The sequence below is a fragment of the Ovis aries genome, chromosome 7 (genome assembly GCF_016772045.2).
Source record: "Ovis aries strain OAR_USU_Benz2616 breed Rambouillet chromosome 7, ARS-UI_Ramb_v3.0, whole genome shotgun sequence".
Taxonomy (NCBI): Eukaryota; Metazoa; Chordata; class Mammalia; order Artiodactyla; family Bovidae; genus Ovis; species Ovis aries.
Window position 1 is genome coordinate 89,977,002 of NC_056060.1, and position 17,670 is coordinate 89,994,671.

A 17,670-nucleotide genomic window follows, 5' to 3' on the forward strand; every position below is an offset into this window, starting at 1 on the left:
GTTTCCAAATAGCAAAAGGAGTACATCAAGGCTGTATACGGTCACCCTGTTTACCTCAGATATGCAATGACACCACCCTTATGGCAGAAAGTGAAGAAGAACTAAAGAACTTCTTAATGACAGTGAAAGAGGAGAGTGAAAAAGTTGGCTTAAAGCTCAACATTCAGAAAACAAAGATCATGGCATCCAGTTCCATCACTTCATGGCAAATAGATGGGGAAATAGGGGCAACAGTGACTGACTTTATTTTGGGGGGGCTCCAAAATCACTGCAGATGGTGATTGCAGCCATGAAATTAAAAGACGCTTACTCCTTGGAAGGAAAGTTATGACCAACCTAGACAGCATATTCAAAAGTGGAGATATTACTTTGCCAAAAAAGGTCAGTCTAGTCAAGGCTATGATTTTTCCAGCAGTCATGTATGGCTGTGAGAGTTGGACTATAAAGAAAGCTGAGCGCCGAAGAATTGATGCTTTGAACTGTGGTGTTGGAGAAGACTCTTGAGAGTTCCTTGGACTGCAAGGAGAGCCAATCAGTCCTGGGTGCTCACTGGAAGGACTGATGTTGAAACTGAAACTCCAATACTTTGGCCACCTGATGCAAAGAAATGACTCATTTGAAAAGACCTGCTCCTGATTGAAGGCAGGAGGAGAAGGGGACGACAGAGGATGAGATGGTTGGATGGCATCACCGACTCAATGGTCATGAGTTTGGGTAAGCTCCGGGAGTTGATAATGGGCAGGGAGGCCTGGCGTGCTGCAGATCATGGGGTCACAAAGATATGGACACAACGGAGTAACTGAACTAAACTGATGTACCTAATATATTTAGAATTTTGAATTCAATATGATTAACAATTGTATCTTTACAGTTAAATTTCTTCATAATCTTTCCTTTCTTAATGCTCTTATTGAGCAAATTATTGTGAACATTGAAGAAAGCATGTGGTTTGTCAGGGGAACTGGGTTTGGTAGGGTTAAAGAAAAATAAAAACCCTAATGAATGCAGAGTTCCAGAGAACAGCAAAGAGAGATAAGAAGTCTTTCTTAAATGAACAACGCAAGGAAATAAGAGGAAAACAGTATGATGGGAAAGATTAGAGATCTCATCAAGAAATCTGGAGGTATCAGGGGAACATTTCATGAAAGGATGGGCACAATAAAGGACAGAGACAGTAAGGACCTAAGAGAAGCAGAAGAGTTTAAGAAATGGCAAGAATGCATAGAACTATACAAAACAGGTATTAATGACAGGATAATGATGATGGTATGGTCCACCATCTAGGGCCAAACATCCTGGAGTCAAGCGGGCTTTAGGAAGCATTACTACAAACAAGGCTACTGCAGGTGATAGAATGCTAGCTGAGTTATTTAAAATCCTAAAATATAATGCTGTTAAAGTGCTGCACTCAATATGTCAGCAAATTTGGAAAACTCAGCCAGGAGCCTAGGGCTAGAAAAGGTCCAATTTTCATTCCAATCCCAAAGAAAGGCAGTGCCAAAGAATGCTCAAACTACTGGACAACTATGTTCATTTCACATGCCAGCAGGGTCATGCTCATAATACTTCAAGCTAGGCTTCAGCAGTATCTGAGCTAAGAAATTCTAGATGTACAAGATGGGTTTAGAAAAGGTAGGGGAACCAGAGATCAAACTGCCAACATTCATTGGGTCACAGAGAAAGTAATTCCAGAAAAACCATCTACTTCTGCTTTGTTGACTATGCTTAAAACTTTGTGTGGTTTCCACAATAAACTATGGAAAATTCTTAAGAGATGGGCATACCAGACCACCTTACCTGTCTCCTGAGAAACCTGTATGTGCGTTAAGAAGCAACGGTTAGAACCAGACATGGAACAATGGACTAATTTAAAATTCAGTTCAGTTCAGTTGCTGAAGTAGATGTTTTTCTGGAACTCTCTTGCTTTCTCGATGATCCAGTGGATGTTGGCAATTTGATCTCTGGTTTCTCTGCCTTTTCTAAAACTAGCTTGAACATCTGGAAGTTCAGCGTTCACATACTGTTGAAGCCTGGCTTGGAGAGTTTTGAGCATTACTTTGCTAGTGTGTGAGATGAGTGCAATTGTGCGGTAGTTTGAGCATTCTTTGGCATTGCCTTTCTTTGAGATTGGAATGAAAACTGACCTTTTCCAGTCCTGTGGCCACTGCTGAGTTTTCCACATTTGCTGGCATATTGAGTGCATCACTTTCATAGCATCATCTTTTAGGTTTTGAAAGAGCTCAACTGGAATTCCATCACCTTCACTAGCTTTGTTTGTAGTGATGCTTCCTAAGGCCCACTTGACTTCACATTCCAGGATGTCTGGCTCTAGGTGAGTGACCACACCATCATGATTATCTGGGTCATGAAGATCTTTTGTATAGTTCTTCTGTGTATTCTTGCCACCTCTTCTTAATATCTTCGGCTTCTGTTAGGTCCATATCATTTCTGTCCTTTATTGAGCCCATCTTTACATGAAATGTTCCCTTAGTATCTCTAATTTTCTTGAAGAGAGTCTATTTTTTCCCATTTTATTGTTTTCCTCTATTGCTTTGCACTGATCACTGAGTAAGGCTTTCTTATCTCTCCTTGCTGTTCTTTGGAACTCTGCATTCAAATGGGTATATCTTTCCTTTTCTCCTTTGCCTTTTGCTTCTCTTCTTTTCACCGCTATTTGAAAGGCCTCCTCAGACAACTATTTTGCCTTTCTTTTTCTTGGGGATGGTCTTGATCACTGCCTCTTATACAATATCACGAACCTCCATCCATAGTTCTTCAGGCACTTGGTCTATCAGATAATCCCTTGAATCTATTTGTCACTTCCAGTGTATAATCCTAAGGGATTTGATTTAGGTCATACCTGAATGGTCTAGTGGTTTTCCCCACTTTCTTCAATTTAAGTCTGAATTTGGTAATAAGTAGTTCATGATCTGAGGCACAGTCAGCTCCCAGTCATGCTTTTGCTGACTGTATAGAGCTTTGCCATCTTTGGCTACAAAGAATATAATCAATCTGATTTCGGTATTGACCATCTGGTGATGTCCATGAGTAAAGTCTTCTGTTGTTGGAAGAGGGTGTTTGCTATGACCAGTGCATTCTCTTGGCAAAACTATGTTAGCCTTTGCCCTGCTTCATTCTGTACTCCAAGACCAAATTTGCCCATTATTCTAGGTATTTAAATTTAGGAAAAATTAGTTTAAAATTAGGAAAAGTGAAGTGAAGTCACTCAGTCATGTCCGACTCTTTGCGACCCCATGGGGTGTAGCCTACCAGGCTCCTCTGTCCATGGGATTTTCCAGGCAATAGTACTTGAGTGGATTGCCATTTCCTTCTCCAGAGGATCTTCCCGACCCAGGGATCTAACCCGGGTCTCCCGCATTGTAGACAGACACTTTACCGTCTGAGCCACCGGGGAAGTCTGTCAAAGCTGTATATTGTCACCCTGCTTATTTAACTTAAATGCAGAGCAAATCATGTTACATGCCGGGCTGGATGAATTACAAGCTGGAATCAAGATTGCTGGAAGAAATATCAACAACTTCAGATATGCAGATGACACCACCCTTATGGCAGAAAAGGAAGAGGAACTAAAGAGCTGCTTGATGAAAGTGAAAGAGGAGAGTGAAAAAGCTGGCTTAAAACTCAACATTCAAAAAACTAAGATCATGGCATCTGGTCCCATCACTTCATGGCAAATAGAAGGTGAAAAACTGGAAGCAGTGACAGACTTTATTTTTCTGGGCTCCAAAATCACTGTGGATGGTGACTGCAGCCATGAAATTAAAAGATGCTTGCTCCTTGGAAGGAAAGCTATGACCAACCTAGACAGTGTATTAAAAACCAGAGACATTACTTTTGCCAACAAAGGTCCATATAGTCAAAGTTATGGTTTTTCCAATAGCCATGTATGGATGTGAGAGTTGAACCATAAGAAAGCTGAGTGCTGAGGAATTGATGCTTTCAAACTGTGGTGTTGGAGAAGACTTTTGAGAGTCCCCTGGATTGCAAGGAGATCAAGGCAGTCAACTGAGGAAATCAGTCCTGAATATTCATCAGAAGGACTGATGCTGAAGCTGAAGCTTCAATACTTTGGCCACCTGATTGGAAGAACTGACTCACTGGAAAAGACCCTGATGTTGGGAAAGATTGAGGGCAGGAGGAGAAGGGGGTGACAGAGGATGAAATGGTTAGATAGCGCCACCAACTCAATGGATGTGAATTTGATCAAACTTTGAGAGACAGTGAAGGACAGAGAATCCTGGTGTGATGCAGTCCAATTTGGGGTGGCAAAGAATCGGACATGTCTTAGCAACTGCACAATAATAGCAAAAAATATGTTCATACAAGTACTCATTTTGACTCCTAAATAATCACTTTTCCTCCTTTGCTGTTTTCAGGTTTTATAGCAAAAATATCTCAACTTATTTGGCAACCTTTTGTTTAACTTTTAAAATGGCAAGATGCAATCAACTAGTTAAATATTATGGCTGGAAAGTTAGTCTTAATCAGTTCAAAAGAACAAAATTGCTTCAGAGTTCAGCATGATTCAATTGCCTGTGAGGTTTCAGATGTGTCATCTAACAATTACTGGAAAAATAACAATGAAATCTGTTAGAATTCCGTAAAAGGCTGAAGTTAGGGAAAAAAAAGTTTAATCATCAAATTAGCATGCACTGCGTATTCTGGAGTCAAAGATAAGGCAGACAGTGTCTGCCCTCAAAAGTCATATAATCCGCAGAATAGCATTTCCCAAATTTCAGTATTTACCTTTAGCTGTATTTACTATTTCTTTTATGGTAACTTAAAGATTAGACTTGCACCTCAAATCATCAGTTCCCCTCTCCACCCCCGATGGCTCAAATGGTAAAGAATCTGCCTGCAACATGGGAGACCCGGGTTCAGTCCCTGGGTACGGAAGATCCCCTGGAGGAGGGCATGGCAACCCACTCCAGTATTCTTGCCTGGAGAATCCCACGGACAGAGAAGCCTGGTGGGCTACAGTCCATGGGGTCTCAAAGAGTGACCCTTTACTTTAAAGGGTCACTTTACTTTAAAAGCCACTTAAAGTCATTTACTTTACTGTTTGTTTTTTTTTTTAAGATTAGTCTTGCACCTTAAATTATCAGTCCTCAACCTTTTTGGCACCAGGGACCAGTATTGTGGAAGACAATTTTTCCAATGATGGGGGGAGGGAGTTTCAGTTGATTCAAGGGCAGTAGGCTTCAAGCTCTTAAGAGAATCTAATACCACTGCTGATTTGATAGGAGGTGGAGCTCAGGCCTTAATCTGAGTGATGGGGAAAGGCTGTAAAGACAGGCAAAGCATTGCTTGCCCGCCACTCATCCCCTGCTATGTAGCCAGGTTCCTAACTCAGGCCAGGGACCATTTCTGGTCTGTGGCACAAACGCTGGGGACCCTTGCCCTGAATCTCTATATAGGGCTTCCCAGGTGGCAGAATGATAATGAATCTGCCTGCCAATGCAGGAGTCGCAAGAGACAAGGGTTTGATCCCTGGGTCAGGAAGATCCCCTGGAGTAGGAAACGGCTATTCTTGCCTGGAGAATCCCTTGGATGGAGGAGCCTGGCAGGCTACAGTCCACAGGGTCGCAAAGAGTCAGACAAGATTGAGAGACTTCACTTTCTTTCTTTCCTGGAGAGGTTTAAATGATGGCAAATTGCTTGGGGCTGGCAGAAGCATAGAGCTACATTACATAGCAGTTTATACACACCTTCTTTAAAAAGCATGGAGAGAGATGGTTATAAGTCAGATAAAGCTCCCTCAGTTTCCACCATGGGATTGCCACTACTATTCCCAAGCAATATCTATAAAATTACTTAAGTAATACAGTGATGATATATTTTAATAGTCATTAAGTGAAAATCACCTCCAATTGTGAACTGCACCAGGAGTTACATATTGCATGCCTCAGAAGCTGACAATTGTAGACGATTTAAGATATGGACAGAAATAGCTGACCTTAGAGAGAAAATGCAAACAGTCATTAATTGCTATGAGCAAAGCATAAACAAACCACGGAACAATTCAAGCAGGGAGAAACAGCTTCTAGGAGCAGCACACATGTGCTTACACTGAGCAAATATGACAATGGGCTTTGTCAGACTCTGCCTTCATAACCTGTGCTGAAAGCCATTATCATCGCTTCCTTACCCACCTCTGCTTATCCTGTAAAACATCTGCTTTTAAAGAGAAGTTGCCTACTAGCTCTTCTGCTAAAAATTGAAAATCATGATTTTCTTTTCAGGAGGAGGAAGGATGGGAACAAAACATGCCTTTTGTGATTTTACTGAAAACTCCACTGCTAATTAAAACCATATACTGAACGTGGGTAGAGAGCAAAAAGGGCAGGTAGCAAATGGGAATATCTTGGACAAAACCATGCTCCTCTGTGAATTCTGATTAGCAACGCTATGTTATTGGCTGACTGTTGAACATTCTGTTCTATTCAAAACAGCTGGGACAGCAAAGAAGTCTGTTGTCTTACAGAAAGCCAGTTAGGCCTGATGAAATGAGCTACAGAATGTTTTGTTGTGTATACAACACTGTGTCCGATTCAGCAGTGAATTGACGTCTCCGTATATACTTCGAGATCAGGCTTCGTCCAGTTAACTTAGGAAGCTCAATACAGCATTACATTATGCTCTCAGCAATTGTTGACACTGGTCCTGCTGAAAATCTTGATGGGTTTCTAGAAGCCTGATCCTTTTGAGCCTGGTGATGGCCCTTGGAGTAAACAGTGCGCGATGAGTCTCCTTCTGGATTGAAAGGGAATCCGACTTGCACACTTTCTACTATACCTCCCCCTCCACCGGCAGCAGTGCAGTCATATTGGATGTCTTACTGCCTTCTGACATCAGTGAAAACATGAGCGAAGCCAGCTGCCAACATGGTTCTCCTGTTCCAACAGCTATTTGTCTGTCAACAGTAATACAGTCAGGGTTCTACGACTGTAATGCTAACAGTGATTCTTCTCCAAACAGATGAGGATAAAACACTTCCATGTACCTTGTCATCACGAGCCTCTTTTCAAATGACTTGAGAGCATCTTTCTTCTCTGAACTTCCACTGCTGTTTATTGGGATCGATTTTAAAATATTTTTTGGGGGGCTGTGCTGGGCCTTATGGCAGCCCACTGGCTTTCTCTAGTTGCGGTGTAGAGTGCAGCCCAGGTTCTAGAGTGCAGGGGTTCAGTAGCTGTGGTGTGTGGGCTTATCTCCCCGGTGGCTTGTGGGATGTTAGTTCCCCCACCAGGGATTGAACCTGTATCCCCTGCATTGGAAGGTGGATTCTTAACTACTGGCTCATCAGGGAAGTCCCCTAATGGGGTCGTCTTTACAGCATTTATCCCTTTCTCCTTTGTACTAGTTATTTGAGTTCCTAAGGATCGGTAATGATTTTTCTTATGAAAATGCCATCATCCCCTCCACCTTTCAGTGCTATGTCTTGTGCACAGCGGAAATTCAGTACATGTTTGCTGGATGCTGTAGTCAGCAACAACAGACTTGAAGATCTTACCTTAAGAACAGAAGCTCTCAAAGGCAGAGATCTTTGTTTTGTTCACTGCTGTGATTCCCATGCACCTAGAAAGTTCCTGGCACATGGTTGAAACTCAACAAATATTTGTTGAATGACTGAATAGTATTACGACTTTACAAAGAACTTGCGTAGTATGTATTTGGCTGATAAATGAAGAAAAGAGAACACTTCACCTAACATGTAAAGGAAGTAAGAATAGTTTGGTAAAAGTCTCCTTTCTCTAGACCAGGAGTTGGCAAAATTTTCCCACAGAGGGTCTGATGATAAATCTATGAGGCTTTGTGGGCCATACAGTTTCTGCTGCAACTACTCAACTCTGCCACTGAGCATGAAAGCTACCATAGACAGCACATGAAGAAGTGTTTTTACTTACAAAAGCAGTCAGCAGGCAAGATTTGGCCCGGGGCTGGCAGTCTGCCAAACTGTACTCTAAAACAGCTGTACAGAAATTATCTATAAGGATTAAGATGACAGATAACTATTCTCTACTTGAAGACCTGCCTTCTGTATGCTTATACATGCTGCCACCCCCATCTCCGACAGGTAATGCAGTGCTTTGGCAATATAGCCTGTACAGAATTTGAGCAAACTCTGGGAGATAGTGAAGGACAGGGAGGCCTGACATGCTGCAGTCCATGGTGTTGCAAAGAGTTGGACATAACTGAGTGACTGAACACCAACAAATCAGAGGCAGCTTCTCTGATTATCCAGGAAGCTAAGAAATTAACAATTTTTTCACTGCCCATATGAACTTATTTCTTTTGAAGCTGCCTCCCCTTTCATTCTTAATAAGTTATTTTTATAAAAAGCATATAAGAAAATGATCATTGGTATTTATGATTTGCAAAAATGTGCTCTCACATTTTTCGCAATAATGACTACAAAAAATGTGACAGTCTCATGAGTTTTGCGTTAGATCACTGCATTATTTCAGGCCAGACATCTGCTACATGGGATAATAATCTACATATTCATCACTGAAATGGATCAACATTTAAAAATGTTTAAGAAGTATTAATGTGGAACAATGTCATCATACAATGTGCTTTGTGGCTCTTTCCTGTATTTGTACCGCCTATTTGCAAAATTTTCAAACTTATTTCTCATTTTGATAAGTGTTGGCCTCACAAAACCAGGCTTGATTTCCTCTTCAGCTGCAAATGTAATTTTAAAGAGAACTCCAATGAGATTACTTGCTGAACATGTTAAACATTCATAGCTTTGCCATATGCTGTTATAGAAATTGCGTTGATTTATAGCAATTTGGGTGCCACTAGATAGCACTGATACACCTGATACTGAATCTAACTGTATTGGGAAGCAATGTCTTAAATGTTTCATCTCCTTTTAGACCTCTATTGAACTAGGAGCCATACACTGTGTTTCTGTACTTTTGGAGAAAACAGACTTTTATTTATTAAAGATATTGTCCTGCATTTGGTGACTTCTAAAAAAAATTAAGAGACAGCAGATCCAAACTTACACCATAATAGCCTGGTGGTCAAGGATATAGATTCTTGTAACCAGGCAGATTTAGGTTTTAACCATTTAATTGCTTTAACCATTAAGCGATTAATCACTTAATTGCTCTATAACCTGGTTTTCTTCAGTGGTTAAAAAAAAAAAAGAGGCTTGCTGTGAGGATTAAATGAAATCAGGCACATAAAGCATAAGACACATAAAAAAAGAGCAATTTCATGTAGTTTGTTCTAATCTGTGCTCAATAATGAGTAGTTATTATTATTAGCTATTGTTGTCTAAGCCTTGTTCTTCTGCTTAAGTCAGTGGCACTCTAAGTGGCGGAGAAATGCTTGAGTATATGGGACCTGATGAGAATGTTGGAAGACAATTTAGTGAACTTAAAATTTGCCATATACGGTACCATGATCGCTGCTATAATCAATAATACCAATATAAAGAGCAAAGGTATAAAAAAGCACAAAGTCACAGGCCGCCCTCTTCGCAGTAAGGGCATAAATAACACGGCATATTGTGTTAAGTTTCTGTTTGAGATGGGGGAAGTAAAGAGCTCATTTTAAGCATGCCAGGGAGGGCTTATGTAAATGAATACTGTCTTTACATCCACTGAGCATTCTGTCCAATTACATTCAGAGGAGGGAAGATGCACCTTAAAAATAATTACACTTGGCTGAAATAAGTGAATATATACAGTGTAATGAATATGCATACATATTGAACTTTGTAAGAATATAAAAGAGCTGAAACTTTAGCTTTATTTTCTAAATTGACTTGGAGTGCACTATGGATGGATCCTCTCTAGCTCAGTGTTCTCAGAGGGAGAGGGCAGCTTTGCCCTCCAGGGGATGTCTAGCAACATCCAGAGACACTTTTGGATGCCACAACTTGGGATGGGGAATGTGACTGGTATCCAGTGCATAGGTTCTTAGGGACGCTGCTTAACATCCTACAATGCCTAGGACAGCGTCGGCAACAAAGAATTATCTGGCATACATGTCACTAATGCTGGGGTTAAGAAGTTCAGCTCTAGGCTGACAACTGTTAAAGGTCAAATGAGTTTCAAGTCACCCATAACCCACATGGGTCTTAGACAGCTTCTAGGGAATGGTTTGTAATTTAGGTCAAATCTTCCCAGTCTCTTATACGGTCCCCTACTAGTGAATCACAGACAGAAGTAGTAATATGGAGCTCTTATCCTCATGAAATGATCTTCTATAAACGTTGATCCTAGGAAATACTATAGGCTATTTCACCTACTGAGGATTTTAGCGCAGAGAGAGGAATAGTCAGACTTACACAATGAGGAGGGTGGCCATCCACACTAAGCCACTGACCAATCGAGAGGCCAAGCGGTTCTTGGCTCAGGATTTCTTATTGTTGTTTAGTCACTAAATCGTGTCCATCTCTTTGCGACACCATGGACTGTAGCCAACCAGGCTCCTCTACCCGTGGGATTTCCCAGGCAAGAATATTGGAGTAGGCTGTCATTTCCTTCTCCAGGGGATCTTCCCAACCCAGGGATTGAACCCACATCTCTAGCATTAGCAGGCAGATTCTTTTCCACTGAGCCATCTGGGAAGCCCACCAGGATTTCCTAAGTAGCATCAACTCCCATAGACAAACATATTAAGCAACAATGAAAATGAAAGGAAAGAAAGCAAAAATCGCTCAGTCCTGTCCTACTCTTTGCGACCCCATGGACTGTATAGTCCATGGAATTCTCTAGGTCAGAATACTGGAGGGGGTAGCCCTTCCCTTCTCCAGGGGATCTTCCCAATCCAGGGATTGAACCCAGGTCTTCCGTACTGCAGGCACATTCTTTACCAGCTGAGCCACAATGGCATACACTTACAGATTAGTTCTCAGATAAAAAGTTATAAACACAATCCCTGAATTTTTATTTTCTACTTCTACAATACTGAAGATCTATCTCTTACATCAAGACATTTCTTTCATAAGTACCCTTATGCAAATGCCTCAGGGCCTGCTTAGAAAGCTATAGTCATAACCATGGGTGACACCCAAAGTCTGCAAATGTATATAAAGGACATTACTTTGAAGCTTTGGATTCTGAGCTTGGTGTCATCCCGGCACTGCTGAAGAGAATCTCTGTGAACTCGGTATTTCGAATATCTCCCGTCAATTCTGTCAGATAAACTGCGGGAACCCTGCAAAAACAAGAAAGGGTCTAAATTGGTAGATGAAAGAGAAACCAGAGCTTGAAATTAAGCTGAGAAGTTTTGATACCTAGATAATAAACTATTAGAGGCATTTAGAGGGATATACAGACAAATCATAGGCTCCCTTCACTGTCCCTTAGAATTGCACTTAGCAAAAAAAAAAAAATTCTCTTTCTTTAACACACTACCTTCTATTATTTCATGTAGATTTTTAAACGTAAGGATAGCTCATCTTGGGACTTCCCTGGTGGTCCAGTGGTTAAGACTTTGTGTTCCAATGCAGGGGGTATGGGTTCGATCCCTGACTGGGGAACTCAGATCCCAAATGCTTCAGGGCCAAAAGACCAACACCATAAAACAGAAGCAACCTTGTAACAAATTCAATAAAGACTTTAAAAATGGTCCACATCAAAAATATCTTAAAGGAAGAAAAAAAGGAATAGCTCACTAGCCCTCAAAAGCAAGAAAAGATTCAGGTAATAAATTAAGACAGAAAAAACTACCAGGGCCTGCCTGCCTTTCTATTTTTCCTTCTTTCTGAGGAGAGAAGATAGAAAGCAGTCACTGCAGCCTGTTACTTAGACTTTTTTTTTTTTTTTTTCTGCACTGCAGGGCATATCAGATTTTAGCTCCGCAACCAGGGAGCTAAACTGGGCAACCCCTGCATTGGAAACCTGGAATCTTAACCACTCTACCAGGGAAGTCCCCTATGTAGACCCTTCTAGTATGAATTAGGGAGAAATGAAACAGAATTAGGGCAACTGATTTTCATATATAAGAAAAATCATCTATGGAATTTAGCTCCCCAAATAACTTTTTGAATGTTCAGACCAGAAGGGGTATTAGAATTCCAAAGTTATCATTTTTATTAAAAAAAAAAAAAAGTTACATCCCAGGTAAGTTAAGAATGACCTATCCAAGGCTAGGCAATTTGTGGCAGAGTGACCTTGGAACCCAAAGCTGTTCCCTCTCCTCCATATCAAATAGGTAATGTTTAAATGTAGGATTGTGGTGCTGAACCATTCCTTTCAAAATAAGGATTAAAAATTAAAAAATGAAGTGGGACAGGGAGGGAGGGACAGAGAGAAACAGAGAGAGACAGAGACTATGACACCTTTAAATAAGAATAAAGTCAAGATCATCTAAGTAAGATGACATCTGTATTCACATTTAGTTGTCAGAGACTACAGTGTCGTCCAAAACCATGTGAAATGCATTTTCACATATATGCTAGTGATGCCAGTGTGAGTAGGAACAACAGAGATAATATTGTTCAAGTCTCTCATTTTATGGATGAGGAAACAAGCTCTAAGATATTAAGTGATTTGTCTGGGGCACGGGCATGAACCAGAACTTAGGTTTTTAAACTTGTTAACCGCACATTGAATTTTAGAAAGTTTTAAGGATTTGAAAAATATAATCTACATCTAGTAATCTAAAAGCTTTATATATTTTTATTTAAGGCAATGTTTTCATTAATTGATTACATGACCTCTTTTTATCATATAGATGGCTTTAGAATATATGGGACTGGGTTTCAGGCTAGAGGCAGTAGGCAAAACAGATGGGCTTTCCTATAAATATGTAGAATTATATCATAGTTTTATATAATCTACACACTCCAAGCTTCAGTTTGAGTAGTCAAAGGAGGGAAAATAATGCCAACCTATAATGTGTCTCTGAGGATGTGAAGAAATAGAAAATGCTTAGCTTTTGCTTGCCATATATAGTGCGTAATCCTTGCTAAGGAATATCTTTACATTTTAAAGGTAGATGTTTCAATTTGAATGACTAAAAGTACAATTCTAAATTTTGAAAAACATTGTCTCTAAAAATTTCACCATCTTTCTGTGTGAGTGTGCATACACACAAGCTAAATTTGTAGATAATTAATAGCCCATATGATGAAAAACAATACAGAAATGTGGCAATAGTAGAGAACAACTTTTACATTGTACTTGTGAACATTCTGTTTAATGTAGGCCACCGAGGAAAATTGAGCTGTTACCGGAGGTTAAATTTTACATTTTTATACTGGTATAAGACAGGCATCCTCATGCAAAGAGTTAATTCATTGGAAAAGACTCTGATGCTGGGAGGGACTGGGGGCAGGAGGAGAAGGGGACGACAGAGGATGAGATGGCTAGATGGCATCACTGACTCGATGGACGTGAGTCTAAGTGAACTCTGGGAGTTGGTGATGGACAGGGAGGCCTGGTGTACTGCGATTCATGGGGTCGCAAAGAGTCGGACACGACTGAGCGACTGAACTGAACTGAACTGAAGACAGGCATCCGTTTCTCGGGTGACAAATGCCCGCTGTTTCTAATACTTTCTCTCTTGTCTGCCCTTCATTCACTGTGGTAACTTCTATTATCTGAAGAGAAAAGAGTGGAACGGACATGGGTGTAACATATTGTCTCCTTTCTGCATTGGGTCACATAAGGATGAACAGAGATTATATCTTTTTATACATTTTTCATAATTGTTTGATAGAGACTGAGATTTAGACTACAAATATAAAATCGAATCATGAGAAAGAATTGAAGCTTTAATAAAGTACACTAGAAATGCCTGGTTTTATTCTATACGTGATAGTCTAGATTCCCACATGTGGCAGCTCCTTAGATCCCACTCAAAAATGCTCAGTTACTCAACTAGCAAAATACACAGTGAAATTTTAAAATAGTATAGACCTTGAAAGCTGAATCGCATTAGTACCTCCAAGAATCAATATGGCATGATCTGCCTTATATTTTTTACTTACTATAGTCTCAAGTATGTTAGAGTTGAGCAGAACCTAAATATAAGTTATATTTTAAAGGCAATGTGAAATGAACGGTTAATGCTTTTCAAAAAGAGACTCTCACCTATGTTTGTTCATACAGGGTCAAAAAAATTACAGATCATGAAAACTGTCCACTACATATGCATCCCTAAGGGGACATGTGAAAATGCTATCTGGGCTGGACCTTGTTTGGCATGACTGGGCGGCAGGGTTATTTGCTTTGCGTCTCTCCTCTATGAGCAACTTAAAAAAAAAAAAAAAGATTATAGTAGGTAAACCCACATACGTAATTAACTGACTTCAGAAGGAAATCCTTTGTGGTTAGAGTTCTATCAATAAATAGCATTAGATACAAAATCTAAAATTTTATGTGGATTTGAATCATTATATTGTCGTATAGGGATAACCTGTGTACTACTGTATCTCTAAGACAAACAGTACTCTGGAAATTAAATGATTTAATAAAAGAAGGTAATTCACAAATGAAAACTGCTCATCAAAAAGTTATATATTACCAATGTAATGTATTTTAATTCTTAGATTTTTCTAAATTATAATGAAAGCTTTAGGGAGCCAAATGAGCTTCTGGTAATAGGGTAAAAGTCTCTATTTTCCTTTATTGTGCTAACATATAAATTCCATTATTTTCAAGCCTGGCTTCACAAATGTCAATAAACTCGGATAAGATTGAGAGCTAAGAGTCTCCAAGCTCTTTGGTTTTCCTCCCTCCCCACAATTTTCTTTGCACATCAGGAAGATGTCACTTGTTCTCACTCAGATACAAATACTGAAAGAGACAAGCCAACTCTTTCTCACTCGGAAGCCTTTGAAATCTTCTAGTAGGCTCAGTTTCTCAGGCACAGACTCCAGATGGTCCAAAGCCACTCGGGTACTCTAGAAAAGAAAACAAGGCAAGCAAACATAATAAAAAATTGATCAATACTCTCAGAATCCAACTACTAAAAACTGTCTGTACCACTGGCATAAGCACTTCAAGCTGTAGATTGAGAGAGTCAACTAAGAAGACATAGTATTTCTAAGATAAATGTATGTTTTCAAATCAGAAAATAAAAGTTTCAAAAAAAGTATATGAGATACATTTGCAAACTGCCTCAGATACAAAGCTCTTCCTAGATAACTGCTTTCAACTGATATGCTATGAAACTTTCTATAGAGAATTTCATATTAATTTACAAACCTGCTTCAGTGCACATCAGAAATAAATCACAAGGTAATAATGAGAAACAGATAAATTTGCATTTACTTATCTACAGAGCCCATTAGAGATCCTTACATGTTGCCATTGTAAAGAAGAAAAGAGCTCTCAACAATTGTTTGAGTTAAAAAGAAAAAGCGCAGTTCTCAAAAGACTTGGAAGAAATATCTGAAATTAAAGATTTCGCCACAGGGACAAAAGGTCCTGTTGATTACAAATCAATAACTTCTACAGTCTTTGATTAGCTAGTCACTGATTTATACATACCAATATAACCACTAAGAGGGAATGACCTGAAAATTATTTCAAAGCCAATACTGAATTAAAAAGTTAAATGTAGAATAACCTTGAGACCAGTGACTGTACCATACACACCTCTGTATTCTAACTCCTGTCACAGGGCAGGCACATAGATAGCTTTTACATTCAAAACAAACTGTAAATATTCAATGAAATTAAAAACAACCCCTGCGGCTATGGCATGGGAAGAAAGGGGTCTGCAAGGACCTGCACAGAAGATTGCACAGAGCTGTTGAGAAGTTAGTGTTCCAAGTGTTCCTCCATGTCTCCCACATGAACAGATCTGCACAACAGATTATGAATGAAAGTGACGAGTGTCCCTTCTGGACCGAGGGTTGAGTCTGTGTGTTCCCTCTTCCATCTTACATCCTGCCATAAGGACCCTGGAGACCACATGTTCCAGAGGGCAGAACTACAAGACAGAGAAGAGCCACCCACTGTATTGGAAAGTAATGGGCATGAAAAAGCAAACTGCACAGTGTTAAGCTGTAAGATTTCATGGTTTGTTAGTTACCAATGCATAGCACATAATTTGTTGCAAAAATACCTGAGCTTATATAATCAAACTGTAGGCTAATCAGGTGGTCAGATGGCTTTTTTTTTTTTTTTAAACTGGGAGGAGGCTCCATATTATATGTACAAGAGGGTTTTTTCTCAGGGGGAGTTCAATTTCTTTGGGGAACTAGACAGGGTTAGGAACTGGTGTTGTCATCATCTGATAGATCCACTTTTATTTCCTGTTCAGATCCCTGTCTCACACTGCTGCCGCTCTCTGCCTTCACCTCTAATTCAGCGCTTCTCCAGAGTATACCCTTATGGCTCCCTGAAAGGTGTGCAGAGAGGTACGGATGGAGACAGTTTAGAGGCTCTAACTCTTCCTTGAAGACACTTCCAATGTTCTTATTTCCACTCTTTCCTTCTGCAATAAAAAAGTGCCACCAGCTCAAAAACCTTTCTGAAATTCTACAGGCTGAATAAAATCTGCCTTCCAAAGCTCTCCCCTTGACAGGCATGTTAAGAGTCATTTTACCCTCTTTATTGTTATGAGTCATTTTGCCCTATCTTCTTTGGAGTTATAGATGTCTTCTAGTTATTAATGTGTAATCCACTGCTTCTATTTCTTCGTATTTGCATTTTTCTAATGTGATTTTTGAGAGAAGAGTGGAAACATCCTTACTTCGCTTTTTCGAAATTGTTAAGTTGTAAATGCTGTTTCGTCACTTTCTTAACTTTTCAAGTTCTACTTAAACTTCCTTTCCAAGTTCCACTTAAAGGACTTAAGTGTTTTGTTCCTTCCCCTTAACTTGTACTATTGTTAGTCTTTTTGTAGCATGTGCTCAACTTAAACCGCCATGCATTTTAAATGGCTTAATTTAATGTTTTCATACGTAGGATGGATTCATCAAAACATGTTTCTTAGACTCACAGACAACAGACAACAGTCTTCTTGCTGCCAGGGGAGGGAGCAGGAAGGGATGGCCTGTAAGTCTGAAGTTAGTAGATGCGGACTATTACACCTGGAATTCATAAACAACAAGGTCCTATTGGACAGCACGGAGAACTCTATTCAATATCCTGAGATAAATCATAATGGAAAAAATATAAAAAAGACTGTGCATACATTTATAGCTGGATCACAGTATGTTGTACATAAGAAATTAACACAGCATTGCTAATGAACTATATTTCACTAAAAAAAAAAAGTGACATGTTTCTTAGCATAGTCTCTCACGTGTAGATTTAGGAGAACTAGTAGTTTTAGCCACCATATATGCTACATTCATTTAAATAGTAAAATTATAGCTTTCCTCAAGAATTATATTGGCCCTTGAATAGTAAAATACAAATCAATGCCATGGTGATTTTAAAGCAGAATTTTATGCATTGGATAAACTCTTCTTCATAAACAATAGCTTTAGTACAACTTGTTATTTAAAAACTTTCATTTTCTCATCTCATAATTTTTCTCACTCAAAAGTGATGCTCTAAACTTGGGTTAAATATTAATATGTTAAACTCATTGTGATCTTAAAATAAGCAAATAATCTTTTCCCTACTGTAAAACCAGTAGGTTATGTAAGTATTTTGGCTTAGAATTTTCAATCAACCAAGTGATGCATGAAAAAGGTTTTTTTGGTTGCATGTTTACATG

At 39.5% G+C, this 17,670-nt stretch overlaps 1 protein-coding gene across 19 annotated transcripts in view; it reads right to left on the reverse strand.

Annotated features, from left to right (window-relative positions):
- The window catches only part of CEP128 (centrosomal protein 128), a 455,060-nt gene that overhangs the window by 15,638 nt on the left and 421,752 nt on the right, over positions 1-17,670 (reverse strand). For all 19 annotated transcript variants that reach the window (XM_042252808.2, XM_060418456.1, XM_060418450.1 and 16 more), the window contains 2 exons: positions 14,819-14,896; positions 11,089-11,202 (listed from right to left, as the gene is read on the reverse strand). In XM_042252808.2, coding sequence (XP_042108742.1) covers positions 11,089-11,202; positions 14,819-14,896 — 192 coding nt within the window. The remainder of the gene's footprint in view (positions 1-11,088; positions 11,203-14,818; positions 14,897-17,670) is intronic.